The following is a 23,916-nucleotide window of genomic DNA, read 5'->3' on the forward strand; positions in this document are numbered from 1 at the left end:
ACTTGCTCACGTTTTATAACACAGTGACGGCTGAACTGAATAAGGGTAATGGGTTTACACTGATTCTGCTGGACCTTGCCAAGGCCTTTGACAGGATACCACATGGAACTCTAATCAGTAAACTGGAGCAGATGGGGATGGATATAGGGTTGGTGAGATGGATAGGAGGGTGGTTGATGGAGAGAGATACCAGAGAGTAGTTTATTCAGGAGTGGAGTCCAAAAGACAGCTTGCGACTAGTGGTGTGCCGCAGGGTTCTGTTCTTGGACCACTACTTTTCAATTTGTTCATTAACGATATAGGAAAGGATCTGAGAGGAAGTGTTTACTTGTTTGCTGATAATGCAAAGTTGGTTAGAGCAATTGTGAGTGCACAGGATGTCAAAATTTTGCAGGATGATTTGGATAGTTTGGATGACTGGGCTAGGGAAAATGGATGTCAATTTAATGTGGCAGAGTTTAAGGTTATGCATTTTGGAGTGAAAAGATTAGCAGCAGTATATCACATTGGTGGAACCGTACTCCAGGAGATTGATGAGGCCAGGGATTTGGGAGTGTTGGTGGATAAAGAGTTGAAGTTTAGGGGGCACATTGCAAAAGTGGCTAAATCAGCTCATCAAATCACTTGGTTACTGAAAATACTTTAACAAGCAGAGACAAACAAGTTATTGTTCCTCTATATCGAGCCCTGATAAGACCCCATCTGGTCTACTCTGCCCAGATATGGACGCCAGGGTTTCTTCTTGATGGGGAGGAGGTGGAGAGGATCTAGAGACGAGTAACTGTGGAATGAACCTTATGAAAACAGATTGAAGATTTGTGGGTTGCAAAAATTGGTTGATAGGCAGAAAAGGGGTGTATGATTGAGACATTCAAATTACTGAAGGGTTTCTATAAGATCAGTCCAGAAGATATTTTTGAGAATAGGACTGGTGGTGGGACGACTAGGGGCCATACATGGAAGCTGAGCAAGAATGTGGTTAAGAAGGGTGTTAGAGCTAGGTTTTTTACTTGGATAGTGGTAAATGAGTGGAATAAGCTGCCAGAGTCTGTTGTGGGTGCTATGACCGTGAATGAGTTCAAGGCGAGGTATGATAGATGCTGTGTGAATGTCGAATAGTTGTTCTTGACATGATGTTAGGGTCTCCCTCGATGAGTCTGTCGACTCCTTGGAGTTGCCCGTAATAATAATCATAATAATAATAATAATTAAAGGAAACTTTAATGAATACCTTCAATATTTCGCCAACATCACGTTGCCATCTTCAGGAACATACAAATATGGTATGTGTACACAGGCACTAACAAAAGCAAATGAAGAAGAAGGGAAGAAACTAATCTTGTTCTTAAAGTCCTAATGGTGCCCCCTAGCAGGCTAATTGGGTTATCTTGGCCATTGGGCTAAAGTTCTCATGATGTAAGGCTCCAAAATTTGGGGTAGTCTCATGCACCCAAATTTGTTGACGTTTGGAACGTTTTTTAGAGCTGCTGATGATTCCATGAATAATCTTTCGTACTTGAACTTGCTGCAGTGTATTATTTTAGTTTTCTTCCAAGGAATTCTATGGCGGGTATTTATGGCATGGTCTGCAAGCCCAGAGTGGCTGTACTGGTGAAACCGGATGTAGTCTTTGTGTTCTGAAATCCTGATATTTGCTGTCCTGCCTGTTTGGCCAAAGTAGGACAATGTTATATGTTATAGACCATATAAAAAGTTGGCATCCCTTATCCGCTCTATCAAAGACCGACCACTTCCCCTAGACCTACCTGGTGTATACTAGGTCCCTTGCAGCTGTAAATTGTCCTTCTTTGGCCAAACATGGCAGCGAATATAACAGGATTTCAGAACACAAAGACTACATCCGGTTTCACCAGTACACTACTCTGGGCTTGCAGACCATGCCATAGATACCCGCCATAGAATTCGTTGGAAGAAAACTAAAATTATACACCACAGCAAGTTCAAGTACGAAAGATTATTCATGGAATCATCAGCAGCTCTAAAAAACATTCCAAACTTCAACAAATTTGGGTGCATGAGACTACCCCAAATTTGGGAGCCTTCCATCATGAGAACTTCAGCCCAACATCCAAGACAACCCAATTAGCCCGCTAGGGGGGTGACAGTAGGAACAGTATTAGTTTCTTGCCTTCTTCCTCATTTGCTTTTGTTTATGCCTGCATGCAAATACCATATTTGTATGTTCCTGAAGATGGCAACATGACGTTGCCGAAATATTGAAGGTATTCATTAAAGTTGCCTTTAATTAATATCCGTTTTATGAGTTGTCAATTCCTTAAGTTAATTACCAGTTATGTATGACCAACGTATAAGCCTTGCTACAAGAATGATGCATTTCATGTGGGAGGAAATTACTTTGAGGATGACTGCGATGTATCAGACAGTTGATTGAATACACATTTTTATACAAATTTTGTCTCAATAGTTTTCTGTTAGACCTTGTTTGCCTTTTCCAGATCTACAAAACTTAAATACCAATCCTTCTTATATTCCAATGAATTCTCAACTATTTGCCTTAAAATGAAAATCTTATGCTGACTCCCTCTATTTGATCTGAGCCCAACTTTTTTTTAATACTTACTTTTTAAGTTGCCCTTCCACAATTTTTCTTAACTTCTTCTCATGTATTGTTGCATAAATCTTACCTGGAGCACTCAGTAGGGAAATGTGTCTGAAATTCTCATATACAGTTTATTTCCCCTTTCATTAACAGGCACCATCATCATCCACTTCATCATTTATATGTATGATGATGAGGCCAAATGAACTCTTTCCACTTCTGTCTGTCCCTAGAGAGGGTGCCTAAGCATTTAATTCTCTCCAGTTTAGTATCGCTTGTTGTAATTTGGTTTTCAGGTCCTCTTTTATTTTATCCATCCATCTAATTCTGGGCCACCCTTTGGATCTTTTACCTTCCATCATTGTATACGGCTTTAGTTGGTAACCTTTCTGCCAAACCATCGCAGTCTTCTTTCTTGGATTTTGTCTATTATTGTTATTTCTCATTTTAATGGTTTCCTTATGTCTTTGTTTCTTAGTCTATCCAGCAGAGATACTTCCAGTAATCTTCTTAGCCAACCCATTTCAGTAGTTAATAATAATTTTTTCTCTTCAGCTTTTTTGAGATTCTAGCATTCGCTTCCACAGAGAAATATTGGGAGGACCATTGTCTCGTGGATTCTTACTTTCGTAACTTGTTTGATGCCGCTTGACTTCCATATTTTATTTAGTCGTCCAAAGGTATGGGATGCTTCACTGATTCGTCTGTTTATATCTTATGTAATTTCACGTACTCAATTACTCCTCTGAGGTAGGTAAAGTTTCTATCTGCTCTAGATTCTTATTATCAATTTCTATTTTCAGATTGATTGGTGTTTCTTTTTCTTATTTGCATAATTTTTGTTTTGTCTATATTTGGATTTAATCCGAATTTTAGACATTCTTCCTTTATTTTATCAGAAATTTGTTGTAGATCTTCTTCCATGCTTGCAAGTAATGCAATATCATCTGCAAATTTTAAGTTTGTTATATTTTTCCCATATATTTTGATTCCAGAGTCTTCTTTGTTTAAGGCCTTATTGGTTGCTTCTTCCAGTGTAAGACTGAACAGGTTCTGTGGGCAGATTGCATCCCTGTCTTACTCCACTCTCTGTGTGGAACCAGTTGGTTAAGGTGTCCTCCACTCATACTGCACTTTGAGATTTCTCTTATAGATTCTTTATTATTCTTATAGTTTTGTTGGGGGGATTCCAAATTCTTTCATGGTTTCCCATAGTTCTCTTCTATGATTGAATCAAATGTCTGATGAAACTCTATGAAAGTTATATAGCAACTTTGGTTGTACTCTAGCAACTTTTATATTAGCTGTCTTAAGGTGAATAATTGGTCAATTATGCTTCATGCTGATTGAAGCATGAAACATAATTGACGGTCTGAAACTTGCATGTTATAATAAATTTAGTTTAATCTTTTATCCAAGTGTAGGCAAACAAAGTTTGCACCTGAAAATATCTTCAGGACTGTGGCAAGGTGGTACATTTGTTGGCAACTCGTAGCAAAGGTAGGCCAAGCTCTCATCTCTCCTTGTCTTAGTATCTCCCATAATGCAAAGCACATCTCCTTGCGGACATGTATAATGCTATGCATTAAGGGAAGGGCCACTACCCAGACCGGTTTTCGACCTTTATTGAGGTCTCATCAGTGGGGGCAGACCAAGAAGTGAAAGGTTTCAACTTTTATTGAGGTCTCGTCAGTGGGAGGCAGACCTAGAAGGAAAAAAAAAACTTGCTTGTTATTGTCCTAATGCTAGTGGTGATCCCATTGTGTAAAGCCCTGATCAGACCACACCTGGACTACTGTGCTCAGATTTGATCCCCTGAAATTGAAGTGGATAAATTAACCTCGGAAAGTGTACACAGGTGGATAACAAAAATGATATCAGGACTGTAGTTATGAAGATAGACTAAAGGAATGTGGACTGCAAAGTATGGTAGATAGGAGATGTGATAAGAATGAGCATTTAAACTATTGAGAGGTAGTTACAGGGTTGACACTGGGAAGGGGGCCATATCCCTAGAAGTTGCAAAGGGAAGTTGTGGTTTAATCCGATGCAGATCTTCTTTTCATTCTCCATGCCAAAGAAGATGGCCAAACTGGAATGCATTGACTGATAGTTAGTGAAAGCATAAACAGTGAATGTGTTCAACGAGTGGTTGATAGACTTTGTGTTGATATTTTAAGGATACTTGTGACATAAAGATTGAATAATATAAGCACATAAACACAAGAAAGATATTTAATTAGCCAAATATTTTGGTCTGAAAATTGCAGACCATCTTCAGTGGCACTACAAGAACAGTTTTAAACAATACAAGGTGGAATACTAACAATAGATCGTTTAAAAATGGAACAAGCCACATGATGTTATATCACTAAGTATTAAAGGGAATATTATTAAGCAGAGACGTAATTGAAATAAAGTTATTAATTAATAATATTAAATAACATAAAAATAATATGAATTAATGAGTTATCCTGATTAGACTTTCCCAGATTTTTGATACAGATATACAGTCATTCCGATTCAGGTTAGGACGATGGAGTAATGCGTCTATGCTTTCTTTGAATAAACATTCAAATTTATAGCAGGATCTATGTAAGAGGCAAGTTTTTGACTAAAGGATGTTGTGGTTAGTTTCAATCCCGTGCTGAGCCAATCCAGATTTTTCAGGTTTGTTGTGATGAATGGAGGATTGATGTTCTTGGATTCTTTTTTCAAGAGAGCGTCCAGTTTGTCCAAAATAGGAGAGATCACAGTTGCAGGGAATTTGATAAACTCCAGGAAGAGACATAGTTGAGCATTTGCCTTTAGGAGAAGGAAAATGGGAAGACAATTTGTTAATAGGTGAATACGTAGCTGTTACTCATATTTCTTCAGAATTCTTGAGATTGGTTCTGAAATCCCGGAGATGTATGGAATCGGAACTCGACGTATTGAATCTTTGTTGTTTAGTGGTGGATTATAAGAATCGAGAAGATGTTGTGTACTCTTTTCGGAAAAGCCATCGAGTTTCATGTGTTGTTGGGTAGTAGTAAGTTCTTTCTATAGAAAATTAGAAGTAGAACAATTAGTTTTGGCTCTTCTGATTAGACATTTTTTGATTCCTGTTTTTTGACAAGGATGATGGGCTGATTCTTTAAGAATGTACCGACCTGTGAACGTTGGTGTCCTGAAAACTGTAGTTGTAAGAGTATTTGAAGGTGACTGGATGAGGAGAACGTCTAAAAATGATAACTGGTTGTTTTTTTCCATTTCCATAGTAAACTTTATACGATGATGTAAGGAATTGATACTGTTTAAAAAAGAAGGTAAGTAGTCTTTGTTGTGAGGTCATATAGTAAACATGTCATCTATATATCTTACCTATATATCGTTGAGGGAAAATAAATGAGAAGAGGACTTTTTCTAGATGTTCTAAATAAAAGTTGGCTAAAGCAGGAGAGAGAGGACTTCCCATGGCCGTTCCTTCTACTTGGCTGTAAAATTGTTTTGACATAAGAAATATCCAGAGTGTATTACGAAATCGAATAGTTTTATAATGTCTTCTGGAAAGATGTCAGCCAGTAATTTTAAAGTCTCCTTGAGAGGTACATTTGTATATAAAGATTCTATATCGAAGCTCACCATAAGATCTGTAGGTTGCAAGGAGATATTTTTCAATTTTTCTAAGAAATCTGAGGAGTTTTTAAGAAAGGAACTAAAGTTGCCTATGTGAAATTTTAATATAGCTAGATATTTGGCTATACGGTAAGTAGGAGAATCAATACAATCTACTATTGGACGAAGAGGAAAGTCAATCTTATGTATTTTAGGAAGACCATAAAATCTAGGAGGTCTTGCAAAATGAGTTTTAAATCTTTCAATTGTGTCTCTATCTAAACTGATGACTTCATCTAGGAGAGAATTTAACGTAGGAAACCAACGTTCACAGGTCGGTATATTCTTAAAGAATCAGCCCATCATCCTTGTCAAAAAACAGGAATCATAAAATGTCTAATCAGAAGAGCCAATACTAATTGTTCTACTTCTAATTTTCTACAGAAAGAACTTTCTACTATCCAACAACACATGAAACTCATTGGCTTTTCCGAAAAGAGTACGCATCATCTTGATTCTTGTAATCCACCACTGAACAACAAAGATTCAATACGTCGAGTTCCGATTCCATACATCTCCGTGATTTCAGAACCGATCGCAAGAATTCTGAAGAAATATGAGTTAACAGCTACATATTTCACTATTAACAAATTATCTTCCCATTTTCCTTCTCCTAAAGACAAATGCTCAACTATGTCTCTTCCTGGAGTTTCAAATTCCCTGCAACTGTGATCTCTCCTATTTTGGACAAACTGGACGCTCTCTTGAAAAAAGAATCCAAGAACATCAATCCTCCATTCATCACAACAAACCTGAAAAATCTAGATTGGCTCAGCATGGGATTGAAACTAACCACAACATCCTTTGGTCAAAAACTTGCCTCTTACATTGATCCTGCTATAAATTTGAACATTTATTCAAAGAAAGTGTAGAGGCATTACTCCATCGTCCTAACCTGAATCGGAATGACTGTATATCTGTATCAAAAATCTGGGAAAGTCTAATCAGGATAACTCATTAATTCATATTATTTTTATGTTATTTAATATTATTAATTAATATCTTTATTTCAATCATGTCTCTGCTTAATAATATTCCCTTTAATACTTAGTGATATAACATCATGTGGCTTGTTCTATTTTTAAATGATCTATTGTTAGTATTCCACCTTGTATTTTTTAAACCTGTTCTTGTAGTGCCACTGAAGAGATGATCTGCAATTTTCAAACCAAAATATTTGGCTAATTAAATATCTTTCTTGTGTGTATGTGCTTATGTTATTCAGACTTTGTGTTGTTTAGGATGGACCTCCACAATGAGTCTTGTGACTCTAAGGAGGTCCTGAATGATGATGATGATAATAGTAATAATAATATGAATTCTTATTCCAAGCTAATTAATCAGGTATCTGGAATACTGTAGTAGAAAACAATTTAATGCAAAGTGGTAGATAACCATTGCCACGAAACACCACTATTTTGCTTATTTGAGGCATGAAGAGAATGATGCTATGTTTGATCACCAGAGCAGTTCTAGTTTCTGTTCTCTGCCCCCCCCCCACCCCCTCACACTCATCAAACTTGCAGGGTGAATGATACTCTTCAAGGATATACAAAACTGTAGAGATTTACACCTAACTTCCATGCATCATTATGTATCATTTACCTATAGTCTCTAATGCTCTGGTAATTCTGAAAATAACTCTGATCCCTCTGACTTCTTATCATTAAAATTTGATTTCCTACAGCCAATTAGTCAAATGAAATCATCTTTCTTGGTGACTTTAAAGTCCACAACTCCGAATGGCTTCCTTTCCCCAATTCAACTCAGCTGAAAGAGAAGCTGAAGTGTTGAGTATTTGTAAGCAATAGTGTAAAGCAATTTATTCATCAACTAGAATACCAGACAATCTTCTCCATTCGTCCAATATTCTAGATCAACATTATTATTGTGATTATGATCCAAAGATCCACACACAAACACAGTTTATCATGCCACACCTTAAACACATTCAAATTCACTGTACACACACTCTCAGACAATGCATTCCAATTCATTCACAACTTTCCATGTAAAAAACATGCTTCTCACTCCCTTGCTCACATTCTCCTTATATAGCTTGTCATCCCCACCACATCTCCCTCCATTTTATAAAAAACCTCTTCAACTTTAATCCTATAACAATCCCTTACTAACTTGTACGTCTCTATCATATCACTCCTCTTCTCCTATCCACTAGACTCTGCAAATTGTATCGTCTCAGCCTTTCTTCATATTCAACATTCCAGAGATCAGAAACTATTTTGGTCAATCACCTCTGGACCCTTTCCAACATCTCTTCATCCTTTTGAAAACTAGGTGACCAATCCATGCATAGTAGTCTATATGTGGCCTAATCAGAGCCTTATACAATGGGACCAGAATCTCCTTACTTCCACAAGTCAGTGACCTCCACACACACACACACACATACACGGTGTTCCACCAAAATATTTGTAATAAAATACTATTAATTTTTGCCATTTTTATATTAAAAAAAATTAATAGCCAATTACTGAAAAGAAATTAAAAACCTTAATTAAAACAGATGACCATAAGCTGTTACAAATGACAGACCTATGTAGCCCTGTGGAAATGGTTTGCATCCATAATGCTAGAATGACAGAAGAATTGCCAGTGATTCAGGTACGACTACAACTGAAAGTCTCTTGTCCAATTATAGTAGCAACTAGAAGAATGTTTTTAAGCTTTTCTTTGACTTTTTCCTGAGTTTGTCAATCTCTAGCATGGGTAAACCCTATTTACTCATGCAAGAGAACTCACACTATTTCACACAATAATATGTAGTGAAAGGATTAGAGACCACAAGATGTCGTAGTTGTCTGTGGAACTCTTCTCCATGGTTGCCAATTAAATTCACTGATAGTCTTGGACCATTCATTCTGTGATTGGCTAAGTGTAGAAACTAGCTACTAGCTACTCAGTAGGCTTCAAATATTAGTCAAGGCTAAATAGCTTTACTTTGGGAAAAGAAAATATATTAAGGGATTTATTTTATTTTTACAAATTATACTCTCCCCAGAATGCATATTTCCAAGTGCCAAGCTGTGCTGACTAAGGTTGATCATAAATAGTTTAATTGCCTCTGAATATGACCCTTTTGAATTTATCATAAACCATATTGTTTTAAAATAAAATATTACAATTCTAAACATTTTAATTTAATTTTTACATCTAAAAATAAACATTAGAATAGTTATACTGAGTAGACTTTCATAAAAATGATATTTAGAGTCAAGGATTCCGTAAGTGTTAGATGCTTGAAGACCACTGTTCTAGATATCTTAAAAAGTTCCCTTTACAGATACATTGTTGAGGCAAGCTCTCAGTAATTCAATTCAGATCATAATCTAATACAAGTTTCATTTGTAGAGGAAAGATTTTCTTTTAAACATTCTCAATCTGGTTTTCTTTGGCATTATAACAATACCAAGCAGGAAGACCTCTGGGACTCCTGCTTTTCCATTCTATAGTCAAACTATTTCAGTTCTGTAGATCCATTTACCTACTCTGAGTGAGTTACACAGAAACTGGTCATGTTCCAATGAGTGCTATTATTATACTTTTTTTGGACTGTCTTGACATATTTTCAAAATATTTAAAAATATGTCAAGACAGTCCAAAAAAAGTACACTGCAAGTGGCTAGAGACAAAAACTCCAATTTCATTCCCTATAGTAATGCCCAGAACTGCAAAACAATCATTAATCTGAGCCTGTCTCCAAAAAAAGCCAAATACAGAAAACTTGGCTCTTGCAAAGAGCATGGGATACAATTCCTGTCTGTACTTCCACCTCTGTCTAAACCAAAAAAAGCACCACTCTAACAACACACCAAAATACAAAGCTGTGGCATTATCTCTCTTCCAACACACTACATGCCTCCTGTGACCTTTCACCAGAAAGACAACAGAAGAATCCTGAACAACCTATATACTAAAAAGGCTTATGGTATCCATCTCCTGGTGGTACATAATAAATGTGCGCTTTAATTATAACCCATCTTTTATCATCTCTCTCTGTGTCCTATTAACTTGGCTAATGCCATGCCATAGCAAGAAAGCAAGACCAAATTCAGTGTGTTCCAAAAAAAAAACAAAAAAACAGGAGATAAATGTTTGTCATCAATCAATCAATCAATCAACCTACTACTCTCACTTCAAAAACTCTAAAACAATAAAGAAATAATCAACAGTCAACTTGTACATCACCTGAACACTACTGGATAATCTGTGACTACCCACCAGTATGGATTCCTCAACTCAAAGATCCAAAGTACTTTTTTTTATTGCCTCTATAATCCATCTCTGGACATGCGTACTGGAAATTTTTGGAAAAATGTGTCTTGTTGTACTTGATATTTCCTATTTATTTGATGGTGTCTGGTATAGAGGGTTTCTCAGTAAACTGTCATCACGTGCTCTATGCTCCACTAATTAGGCTGCTGTTTTTTTCCTCAGGTGATTAGCTGCATATAAGGTGCACAAGGTGTGCTTTACAGGAGAGGATGAACAAGGTGAATGATGCTCTGATATGAGAAGTAAGTTTGTGAGGTAGTTAGAAGTGGTAGCAGGAATGATTTGGTTAGGCATAGGGAGAATGTGAGGATGGATATCGAGAGATTATTGAGGAGAGTGAAAGACAACAGTATGGTAGGAAGAGTGGTCTGTGTGTTGCCCAGGTATGGCAATGGAGAGCCAAGATCTTGAATGAATTTTAGTGGAAATATATGAAGGGAAAGGAATGCAGTTGGAGTGATGATTTTTGTGAGGACAGAAAAGGCAAGAAGGGAGGGGGAATGCTGCTGATAATAATGGGGGAATTATCTCCACACAAGATTAACATAAAAGAAGAATATAATAGTTGTGGTTAAGAAACATAGACAAACTGCTTAGTAAACAAGAGAAAGGTAATCATTATGGATGATTTTAATTATGGCAATATTGCCTGGAATAAAAATATAGCATCAGGAAATAAGGAAAATGAATTTCTTGAGTTCTTTAAGGACTACTATCTTAGACAAAATGTAACAGAGGACACACAGAAGGGCTAAGCATCTTAAATCTGATCAAATCATCATAGGATGTCTAATCTTTCCTACTTGGTGAGAGTGACCATAATGTGATCACCTGGGTAGTCACCAGTCCTATGAGAACTTCAGCAAAGAAGAAATATATGTTGAACTACAGGGCTGGTGATTATGAGAAGATTATGAGTGTGGAAAGGAGACAAATGATGCTTGGGCATTGACCAAGAGATGTTTTGTAGCACCAGTATGAGTGTATTCCAAAAGTAAAAAGGATAAATAAAGTAGGAGTAAAATAGAAGAATGAAAGGATAAAGCATGAAAGCTGGAAGAAGAAACCACTGTGGAGGTAACACAAGATGAATGTTTAATAATCATGCATGAAAAGAGTACAAAAGTGCAATATGAGTAGAAATTAGCCAATCAAGCCAAGAACAATTAGAATGAGTTATTTTAATATGTGACAAGTAGAAAAAGAAAGAATGACTATGGGAGGATTATGTTAGTGAATGACAGTGATAGATTGGTAACTGATGCAGAGGACATACTTTCAAAGTATTCAATTAGTAGTTTATCAGGGTAGTTCATCCTTTGTGAGCATGACATTATGAGAAGCTGGAGTATAGAGCGTATGGTGGAGGATGTATTGATGGTGAGTGAGCAGGAAGTATATAACGAATTAAGTAAACCAGCTGTTAACAATGCAGTAGACTTGATAATATATATCGCCCATGTTTGGAAGGAATGCTCTAGGGAATTAATGAACACCTATTGAACTCATGTTAAATAGGTGTCTCTTGGAACACTATTTAACATGAATCTTACAACAGGACAAATCTCAAAGGAGTTGAAAGTGGGAAAAATTGTTCTACTTCAGAAAGGGGGAGAGGAAATAAGACCGCGGCTACAAATTATACATCAATCTGTGTGCCTGGAGTTGGTGAGGACTATGATTCAGAATTGGGTTCATTATGGGAAGGTATGATGTAACAAACTGCTTAGGTGAAAAATTCACTGGATAAGGGAGATCCATATAAAGTTGTATACTTGGATTTTTCTGAGGCCTTTGATTGATTGCCATATGACAAGTAGGTAATTAAATTGAAACAGATGGGATTGGATAAGACTGAAGAAATGGTTAGGTAACTGGCTGTCAGACAGGTATCAGCTAGTTGTATATAGTGTAGTTGTTGTTGTGGTATTCCAAAATAGGAAAGTCACCAGCAGAGTACTGCAAGGGGGTCTGTATTGTCAATGTCATTTAACTTGTATGTTAATGATATTTGGATGGGCTTAATGGAGAAGTGCAGTTGTTTGCCAATGATGCGATGCTGAGAAGAACTATAAGGAGCAGAGCAGATGTTATTGCCATGCAGGAGGTATCAGTTTGATGTTGCCTACCAAATTTGAAGGTTTTGAAATTTGGTAGGCAATGTTGGGATGCAGAGTATACAATTAATGGAGAAATTTTGAAGGAGGTAAAAGAGATGAGAGATCTGGGAGCAATGATGAATAGAAACTTGAAGACATTGTTAAAATTGTAAGAACATCACAGTGGATTATGGCAGTGATGAAGAGGACCTTGACATCCAGAAGCGTAGTGGTTAGGATTACCTTGTAATGCATATAGACTACTTTGTGCCGATTTAGTCACTTGGTTTTCAAGGGGATGAGGATATATTATAGTGGGTCGAGAGATGGTTCACTAAGTTGGTTTTAGGTGTGTGGGATATTAGGACAGATTGACAGAATGAAACTTGCAGAGACTTGCGAAAAGGAGGAGAAGAGGGGATATGATTGAGATATACAGTTGATGGGGGGTGGGGTTGCTACCAGATTAATATGGAGATGATTTTAGAGTACAGGGAAACAAGGGTAGAAGAAGAGACCATCCCTGGAAGTATAGGGATGATAGGGATGGTGTGAGCAAAGAAATTGCAGTGAGAGTGGAAATTGTGAATGAATTTAAGACATGGGTTGATGATCTTTTAGCATAAGAGTGTGAAATTCCTGCAATAAATATTCTGACTCTATGGAGGTCTGATGTTAATAAAAATGTAATTAATAATATAATACAACAAACCTTTAAGATTCAATTTTTGAGATCTTCTATAACCAATATAATAAATTTACTCTGATCACCATGGGAGTGTTGGCAGCATAGTCATCATTCTGGAACCTTTCCCCTCAAAAAAAAAAAAAAAAACGTTTTTCTCCACTTACATCTTTGGTAGAGCTCAGCTTGGCAGTCAAGACCTGATCTATCTTCTCAAAATGATACTCGTTTCTAGCATTTCTTTTACAGAAACACATCACCACCATCATATCCTCAGCTCCTAAAATATATTGCATCCTTTTTTGCTCACAACATTAATTTTCATTTGTGTAGCTTCTAACTCTATATAAATCAAAATTGCTGCACAAATCTGAAATAAAATGAAGAGTCTAGATAGTCCAGCTAAATGATTGCTATTTCCCAGATTCTCTCAGGCCACTATTTTACAGATATCTCCAAGAATGTTTTTCAGCAAAACTGGCATCCATTATTTCCCCCATTTCTATTAAACCTACAATAAATGAGCAGCAGCTATACAACATCCACTTACAACTGAATCTCCTACTCCACTTTCCATTCTATCTATCTCGTCTTTCTTTTTTTCTGTAATAGCCTTTCCATGAAGGCTATAGTTACCAAAATGATTATCAACAGATTACCTTTTTTCTTCACCCCAGCTCACACATTGTATTGTTATAAAAAAAAAAACAAAGGTAAGCAGCTTTCAGAGTGAATTGTAGACTCAAATGCACATATTATTCAAGAAAAAGAAAGACTTCTGGGGGGGGAACTGAACAGTGGAGATTGTTTGGTAGAACCTGAAGAAAACATTACTTGATTCAGCCATTGAGATATGCAATGAGGTTGTCCGCTAGGATAGAAAAATCAGAACTAGTATTACAAAGCAAAGCCCATGATAAAACTAGATAAATAAAAGTCATGGAAGCACGTTGGTAAGACAGAAAATACATATCAGGAAGGTGAGAAAACATTATGCATGCTAATGAAAAACCTTAGAAATTGAGCAAAGAGTACTGTATAAAGGAATCAAAGATGATAAAGGTGACAAGAAAGGTATTTTAAGGATATAAAGGTATGATAAGGATATTCTAGATGTCTGAATTTATTACGTTAAAAGAAGACTGCTAAACAAAACAAGCAGTGTCAACATGGTGCTAGAAACCATTCAAGAGGAATACAAATCATTAATACATATCGATACCTGAGGTATGGAAAAAACACCAACATTCTGAAATGTGGAAAGGTAGCTGGAGTAGATGACATTCAATAAGAAATGCTCTAATATAGAGGTATAAAAATTTTACAGTGGCTAAACTGCATAATTCAGATGAGCTGGTCAGAGGGTCAAATTTCAGATGACTACATTAAAGCTGTAGAGTGGAGTGGGGCAGGGTGTATGGGGTATTGAGAAGCGATAGTACCTCTCCACTTGGACTTGGACGGTCGCACATAATTGTGGTTCAGATGGATTGGTTCTCACTGGATACTCAACTCTCACTTATGGCCCCAAGAAGCTATTGTAAACTGGTAGCAGCCACACCCCACGACCCACAGGCTAAACTAAGTGAGGGTAGCCAGATATGGTGATCTCGAGCAGCAACTGTATTCAGTGAATTGACTGCAAACAGTGTCTGTACTCCATGTTAGGAGCAGCTGAATTCAGGTCAAGGAGTGGTGGTTGACACTTTATGAAACTTAACCAATGAAATTGAATGAACTCAAACTCATTTAAAGTTGCATACCAGCTCAACTGTCACCCAGTCAAACAAGGGCTGTGCCCAATATTAGGGAATCAAGATAGTGAAGGTGAAAAATATGTTATTGTAACAAAACATCACCTAGTAGACAGGAAAAATATAACAAGTATAGGATGATGGTAATTCTTTTAGTAAGGCTTATACGTGTCATACATAACTGGTAATTAACTTAAGGAATTTACAACGCATAAAAATGGATATTTATTAAAGGAAACTTTAATGAATATCTTCAATATTTTGGCAACGTCACGTTGCCGAAATATGGAAGGTATTCATTAAAGTTTCCTTTAATTAATATCTGTTTTTATGCATTGTAAATTCCTTAAGTTAATTACCAGTTAACAAGTATAGGAATATGGAACGTAAGAACCCTTCACCAGGAAGGAGCATTGGATACTATTGCATGAATTAGTCAACTATAGGTGGGAATTGATTGGACTATGTAAAATCAGATGGACTTCAAAAAGGAGAATTTCGCCCTGGATAGTACAGAATTTTAACTTCAGGCAGGGAGGACAACAAACACCAAGAGGGAAGTAGCACTTATATTAAAACCAAAGGCTCAAAACTCTATGGTCTTACAATCCTATCTCACCTAGGATAATTAAAGAAGATTTAAAACTTTAATTGGATCACTGACTATTATTTAGGTATACTCACCAACTTCAACAACATCAGAGAAGACATTGAGGAGTTCTATACAAATCTGCAAAAAGCAGTCCAGGAGACATCATGCCAAGATCTCCTAATTGTAATGGGGGACTTAAATGCAAAAGTAGGCAAAGACTGGGATATCTAGTCAAGAGTAATCAGACAGTTTGTATATGGAGAAAATAATGAACGTGGCAAAAGACTGCCAAACTTCTGCTCAAATAATAGACTAACAATATCCAACACTCTCTTTAAACAACCAAAACCCCAAAGAAAACAGACGTGGATATCACCAGATAGACAAACCAAGAATATGAGCGACTAATCAAGTATCCAAAAAGCAGATCCTTTGCTGCAGACTGTGGATCAGACCATAAGCTAGTATTAGCAAACTTGAGAATAAAGTTAAAATCTGAAAGCACCTTAAGAGTCAAAAGGAGACTGAATGCAAATAAACTACAAGACAATAATATTCTAAATATATATCAACTAGAACTAGATAAAATCCTGAAGGAATTACCAAAACAGAATATAAACATCTAAGAACATTGGTGCAAATTAAAGGAAATAATATTAAAATTGGCAGGAAATACAATAGGTTACACAGAAAGAGAAGGTAAGGATGACTGGATCTCGAATGAAGTAAAAAGGTTAAGCTATCAAAGGAAAAGCATGAAATTAAAACAGAACTATAACAGAAATGAATATAATAGATTAAACAGAGAAATTAGTAAACTACCGTATATTATCGCGTATAATGCAAACTAGAAATTTTGTTTGAAAACTAGCCCTAAAATGCCATGTCCATGTATAATGCGATCTGTTAATCTTGTTCCATAACATTATAAATAATACAATACGAATTAACGAAAGAAATATTTATTTTAAAACAAAATGTCAAAATCCTTTAAATTCTTCATCTTTTGAGTCGTCAAACATTTCATTTATAAATTCATCTGTAGGGATTGCGTCATCAGTGTAGCAGTTGTCGTCATCGTCTTCATGCTCTCCAATTTGTTGTGTGTCATCCTCGCTTTCGTATATATGACGTGATCTTCGGATCCATCCATTGAATTACTTATTCCACATTTAAGAAATGAGCGTTGAATCATTTCAGACGGTATCAAATTCCCTGCTTCTTTAACCCAGCTGGTGACTAGGGTGATCTCAGGCTTCTGAAAATTCCCACCCTTTGTCATCTTCACCAAACCAGATGACATCCATTCTCTCCATTTTTCATGTAAGTGATCTTTAAATGGCTTATTCAAGCTGACATCAAGCAGCTGTAAAACGGAAGTTAGACCACCTGGTATGATTGCTAGGTCTGTACGTAGCTCACGTGCTTTCTCTTCACTTGCTCTGTTAAATGCGCTCGGAACATATCCCAGACTAGCATGCTTTGTTGACGTAACACGCTACCTGGATGTATGATCACGCTTGATCCAGCTACAATTGTACACCTTCTTCATCCATCCAACCTTTCTGATTGGTGCGAACAATTACACCTGGTGGAAATTTCATATGCTTCAGAATTTTCTTCCTTTTAAATATCACTGTTGGCTTTAATTTGGTTCCGTCTGCCATGCATGCTAGAACAATGGTAAAATGCGTTTTTTCATGTCCTGTTGTTTTTATGAAGACGCCCTTTTCACCAACTGAGTTTACTGTTCGATTCCCAGGCATATCAAAGTACATGGATGTCTCATCCATATTGCCAATTTGGGAAAGTTCATATCCGTGACACTTCCGTAATTTTATGATAAATTTATGAAAGGACTGCACTTTTTCTTCAAGCTGCTTTGGTAACTTCTGCGCAATTTTTGTTCAGTATCGTAATGTTAATGCTTTGTGTTCCATCAATCTGTTGCACCACCCAGGCGAAGCAAAAAAAGATGTAATACCTGGTGTGTCCTTGAATTTACCATTCTTGAGTTGTAGAGCTCGAAAACGAATTGCATTTCTTGTTACTATAATGCCATTTTGTCGTTGCGTCAAAATCCATTCGTTTAGCTCTTCTTCGAGTTCTGGAAAGGATGCTACATCTCCACGATGGGCACGTTTCGTTTTGAGGATTTTTCAAGACTGTCTTTTTGCTTATGCCAAAGTCTAATATTACTCTCTGCTACACCAAATTCTCTCATAGCAACACTGTTATTATGTTCTTCTGCAAACTGCATGACACGCAATTTAAATCCTGCTTCAAAAGATGAACGTTTACGTTTCTGTTGGCTCATTTTCAGGCTATGTTTGTTTAACGAATAATATTTAAAATGAACTGTGGTTAAACCGATATACCTAACTGTGCTCTATCATTCAGCGACGGAGAGCGCATGCACAGATACGATGCATGCTCGGTCACTGAATGCGAGTGGGTCAAGTAGATTTGGTTGCATAGGCATTAGGTAGTATATATTGTGTGTGCAAGTCTAATAAGATGTTATATTTTTTAGGATCTGCATATAATGTAAACCCCTAACTTTAAGTAGTATTTTTTACCATAAATTTTTCCCATTATACGCGATAATATACGGTAGTTAAAAGAGACAAAAATAACTAGTTAGAAGAAAAATGCAAAATGGCAGAGAAGATATCAAAAGAAAACCCCCATGGATCATATAAGAAATAGATCAAATTAGGAAGACACAGACAACAAAAATTATAATGATCAAAAACAAAGAGGGAATAACTAATTGAAAGGAAATCAAAAAGAATGGCCAGATGGGTAGAATACTTTAGCGATTTATGTAATAAAAACAGCTCTCAGGATATTATTATTTCAGCCAAATATCTTTACCAAAGAAATAATAGCACACAGCATAGATAAACTTAAAACCAGGAAAGCACCTGATATCGATTAAATACATGAAGAATTCTTAAAAGCAGGAAAGGAACAACTTTTGGAACCATTAAAAACATTATTTGAAAGGATCTACAAAAATGAAGCAATATCTACTGATTGGACCAAATAGTTATAACTCCTATATACAAAAAAAAAAAAAAAAGGAGACAGAACAGAATGTAATAATTACAGAGGCATTAGCCTTCTCAGTTTTCCAAGTAAGGTTTTTACTCAAGTACTCCAAAAACAAATTAAGCCATATGTAGAACTAGCATTAGGACAATAACAAGCAAGTTTCAGACCAGCATGAAGCATAATTGACCAATTATTCACCTTAAGACAGCTAATATAAAACTTGCTAGAGTACAACCAAAGTTGCTATATAAATTTCATAGAATTTCATCAGACATTTGATTCAATCCAAAGAAGAGCACTATGGGAAACCATGAAAGAATTTGGAATCTCTGTTGATCAGCATTATAATAATCATAATAATAATTATTATTATTAGACTCCATGGAGTCAGTGACTCATCATTGGAGATTCTCCATCTCACACATACACACACAGCTCATCATATTTGAATGCATTCCTGTTTCCACACTTCCAGGCATTGATTGTTCCAACCACCTACAACTCTCCATGTGGAATAAACTCCTCCTCTCGCCCTTCCTCACACTTTCCTCATACTGTTTTCAAGGATGGCCTCTTGTTCTTCACATGTCTCCACCCATTCTGTGAAAAATCTGATCCACATTAATCCAGCTTATACACTACTTGTAGCTGGTATAAATTGGAGGAATATGATGTTCCAAGTCAGTGCAACTGTGTCTGGGCAAAATGCCTGTAAGAAGGGAACTGACAGAGTTTGAAAGAGGCATTGTGATAGGATGCCATATTGCTGACCTAACTGTTTATCTATAATACTCAATATTATAGACAAAGTAATAGGTATTAGTGATCACTTACTGAGATGGGTCAGAAATTGGTTTATGTATTACAGAAAGTGGCTATAAAAAAATAGCAGAGTTTACTTAAATGGAATGGTGCTCTGTTATGTATCCACTGGTGTTACGGAATATATATCTCACCACTAATTAAATAATTTTTTATTTTAATTTATGTATTAAAAAGAATATGAAGTTAGAAAATAGCTCAATTTTTTTAGAGGTAAGGATGATGCTACATTTGTTATTGAATTAGAGAATGGTGCCAAATATAGTATTCGATTTGTGAAGATATAGAGCCACAAATATGAAGGGAACATGGCAAGATCGAAACATAAATACATGAAAAACAAGTTAAAAAATAATGAAAAAACCTCTGCCAATACATGAGAAGTTGATGATGTCATACCGAAATTAATGAATACTATATAGTCAATGTTGTAAATAGCGTATCTTATGTTTCTCCTTTAACTTTTGTTTTGCAAATTACATTGTAGTATCTTACACTTACTATTCTTTGGTTATTTTTATTCTTATTGTTTTCTGTTTTTGAAAGATTTCTGTGCCTTACAGATGAATTATTAATTTATTGCACAAAATTCAATTTTTTTTTCTCTCCTGTTTAATCAAAATGTAAAAAGTATAGATGCACTTAATTTGGAAGTTTTCCAGAAAAATAACCACGTGAAACATGAAGGAAATTAGTCTTATTAAATTATTTATTTCACTCCTGTTTCAGATAGTTATTTTTTCCCGAAACTTCAATATCTGTGATTACCACAACTATGGAAATTTAATTATGAAAATATTTCACTTTTATGCATTTTGAGCCTAAATATACTTTAAGTGAATCCTGTACTGAAATGTTAACTCTGTACTGAATTAATTTATTTCCTTTTCTTCTTTAGAAAGAAAAGTTTGTCAAATTATTGGACCAATTACATAACTCTCTCAGGATTGATCTTTCTATGTATCGTGTAAGTATATATATGTACCTTTTCTTTTTTTTTTCTTTCTTTTTTTTTTTCTTTTTTTTTTTTTTTTTTTTTTTTTTGTTACTTTTGATCAAATATGCCATACTAAAATAGAAAAAAAGTATATCACCTTAATTATCATGAGAATGGATAATTTCTTGGAAAATGCAAATTATTAAAAAAAAAAACTCAGTTAATGACACACACACACACTTGCAGAATTTCTATAGCAAGTGAACTTAAACAATTTCAATTAATGCATAATTTTTTTTTTTTTCTTCTTCATGTGTTCACATGATAAACACACATGCACAAAAAGATACTTTCTTACCTCTCCTTAAACTTGTCCACAGATAATATTCTACCATAATTACTCCTATGGCAACTATGTCTATTCACCTGAAGAAAAGAGAAAAATTGATCCCTCTCATCCAACCAGTGTGTGTGTGTGTGTTGAGCTTATTATTCTGTTGTTGTTTAAGAGATACTTGTGCCATGAGAAGTTGCTTCAGGTTAACATGAAAAAACACAAGGGATAAGTAATGCTATTTATTTAAGGCCATGTATTTCAACCTGAATATTACATGCCATCCTCAGTAACAACTATAAATAATTACGAAATAGAATGTCTCAATCTGACTAATGAAAAGTTGTAAATCTATAGTAGAAAAGTACCATAGATGAGTGAAAGATTAGATAATCAAAAACCTTGTTCTGGAGATCAAATGTGGAAATTTTTTCATGCCACCTAGAACTTTCAATAAGCAGAGATGTGAGCTCACACTGGGACATTCACAAAGCAGTATAACAATTAGTTATACTGCTTTGTGAATACTGCTTATAATGCTTGCACCAACTGGGAAAATCATGGAAACTAAGCAATATCATATTAAAAACGAGGATATTAGGAAAGAACTTGACATTATTAGCATCCAGGAATGCGTTAGCAGAGCTAATCTCAGGTGATATGGTCACTTGAACAGAATGGGCGAAGAAAGATTAGCAAAATAAGTGTTCTCTGCCAGGTTGGCAGGAAAAAGACTCAGAGGAAGACCAAGATATAGGTGGATTGATACGGTACAAAGTGCCTTAGGCGATAGAAATATATGATCTGATAATGTTGAAGTCCTGACAAGTAACAGACTGTTTTGGAGGAAAATTGTAGATAGGAAGTTAGTAATGATGTAAATTTTTCATGTAGTGCTATCATATCCTGTACACCCCTTGAGGGTACATGTCAGGAATTTGATGATGATGATGATGATGATATATATATTTGAATAGAATATCGAAAAAATAAATACCTATGAGAAAGTGAGTGGAGTAAGTCTGTGAGAGAGTGGGGGAGAAGGAGAGATGTTATGTAATAATCAGATTGTACTGTTTTAAATAGCACCAAGCATTTTTATTAAAGTTTTTGGTTCACCTTTTAACTTAAGACACTCTCTCATTACTAAACTTACATAATCTCCATCCATTTAGTTCTGTTTACATTTGAGGTGATGAACCCTCCAAAGCCAAACTTAATGCTTTGAGGATATTGTCAATGTGATATGTTTGTTTGTTTTGAAAAAGGCTAAAATAGTGAGTCTATTTCAGAACAGAAATTTAAACTTGTCATCTGACTTGAGTATTAATAAACATAAATGAAATTTCTCATTCAAGAAATAATACAGAATCATGTTTTGGTTTCAATTAAAGTTGACAATATTATCATCTTCGGTTGGAGATTTCAGCATTAGATTTATCAGATCAAGATAAGGAACAATGTTTTATTACTATTACATGACACCTCCAGGGAGTCCAAAGACTCATCGAGGGAGGGGCACCTGTTCCACAACTCTCCATCTCCACCAACTACAACTACTTTCATCATCTACACCAACGGCATCTACTGCTGACCACTAGTATTTTCACAGACACTCACAAACATCCATGCCCACGATGGGATTCGAGCCCCCAGCCTTTTGGTTGGAGAGCAGATACACTAACCACTCAGCTAATCAGGCTGGCTGGCTGGTCTGGTTGGATAGGATAAATCCTACGGATAGGATTTAGGGATGGAAAGGAAAGTTCTGTGATGTATAGGAAGAAGAGCATTAGCAAAAGTGCTGAGCCCTGAGATTTTCAGATGAGAGAAATCTGAAGGTAAAAAAAAAAAAAAAAAATATCATCATCCCCCAGGGCATAAGATATTGACCAGGAAGGAAACCAATCACCCTGTAGAAAGAATGGAAGGTGGATCATATTCACTGGAAATGTAAAAAACAACCTACAAGGTTAACCAAACCTTTCTGTTATGTGCATGTCTAATGCTGTGTAGGAGATCTCATGGGAATTGAGCATGTCGGAATCCTTTCAGGTGGTGGCTGATTAATTGCTAGGTTCACTATAATAACAAAGTTAACTATTGATGACCTGCATAATTTTTGAGGAAACTCACCTGAAGTCATTGGACCATAGTTTGATGACAGATTTGGGGGAGGGGAGGGGAGGGGGGGGGATGGCAAAGCAGGAATTACCCAAAATGGCTTTAACAAGGGATCATATGGCACAGCTGCCATTGGAACAGGAGAGAAGAATTTTGCAGATATGATATTTTAGTGTTGGATTTTTCTAATAGTAGTTTTGAGGTGTAATGTAAGCTGAGTGTGTAGCTGGAGTTTTTCTCTCAGGCTGCTTCTCATATACTGAATTTTTTGATTGAGCTTAATTTATCATACTTAATGGCAAAGTATTACATGAATGATGGCGAGCTTTTGAGAGGAATGACAAGAAAGGAAAGGCATTTGCTATAATAAGAATTATTTCAGTCATTTGATCAGAACAGGTGTTTGGTCAGAAGATCAGAAACAGCAGTCAGCATTTGCAGGAAGGAAACCAATCAATAAAGTCATTTATCCAAAAGGTTACGGTCATTGGGAGAATGGTGAGGATTATCTGGTATTCTGATTATTAGGGCGATAATTTATATCAGATTATTTCTAATAGCAAATACTTTACTACAATATTTCTTCAGATTCATCACTGAATTGGAAAGGTTAAGTGCATTTGAATCTGGAATTCTGATATTGATGTATAACAGTGGCAATTATAGCTTCATTGTGTGTTTCCTATAGAGAAGGCATATATATATATATATCAAGTCTGGATATTTGGAATAAATGCAACTGAATGGAATGAGGAAATTTTGCACCACAGATCATACAGAGACTCTTCGAAGTTTGGCATTTTCTTTTATGTGATTTTCATATCTGATGAAGGTATAAGTATACCACCTTCTTGATGGAAATAATAATTCAGAGTGTAGTTTAAATATTTAAAGTGGCCAGTGGTTGGTATGACCACTAGTCAAGGTTCTGTTAAAAATAACTGGTCAGACTTACAAAGCATGTTCAAAAAAACACTG

The 23,916-nt window shown here is 35.8% G+C and overlaps 1 protein-coding gene across 1 annotated transcript in view; it reads left to right on the top strand.

Moving 5' to 3' along the window:
• The window catches only part of unc-13 (protein unc13 homolog), a 1,156,644-nt gene that overhangs the window by 829,844 nt on the left and 302,884 nt on the right, over nucleotides 1-23,916 (top strand). Inside the window, exon 23 of the mRNA XM_090416011.1 lies at nucleotides 20,442-20,510. Within this exon, the coding sequence (XP_090272137.1) occupies nucleotides 20,442-20,510 (69 nt within the window). The remainder of the gene's footprint in view (nucleotides 1-20,441; nucleotides 20,511-23,916) is intronic.

Source organism: Typopeltis vanoorti, chromosome 3, assembly GCF_054136105.1.
Source record: "Typopeltis vanoorti isolate ZY-2024b chromosome 3, IOZ_Tvanoo_1.0, whole genome shotgun sequence".
Lineage (NCBI taxonomy): Eukaryota > Metazoa > Arthropoda > Arachnida > Uropygi > Thelyphonidae > Typopeltis > Typopeltis vanoorti.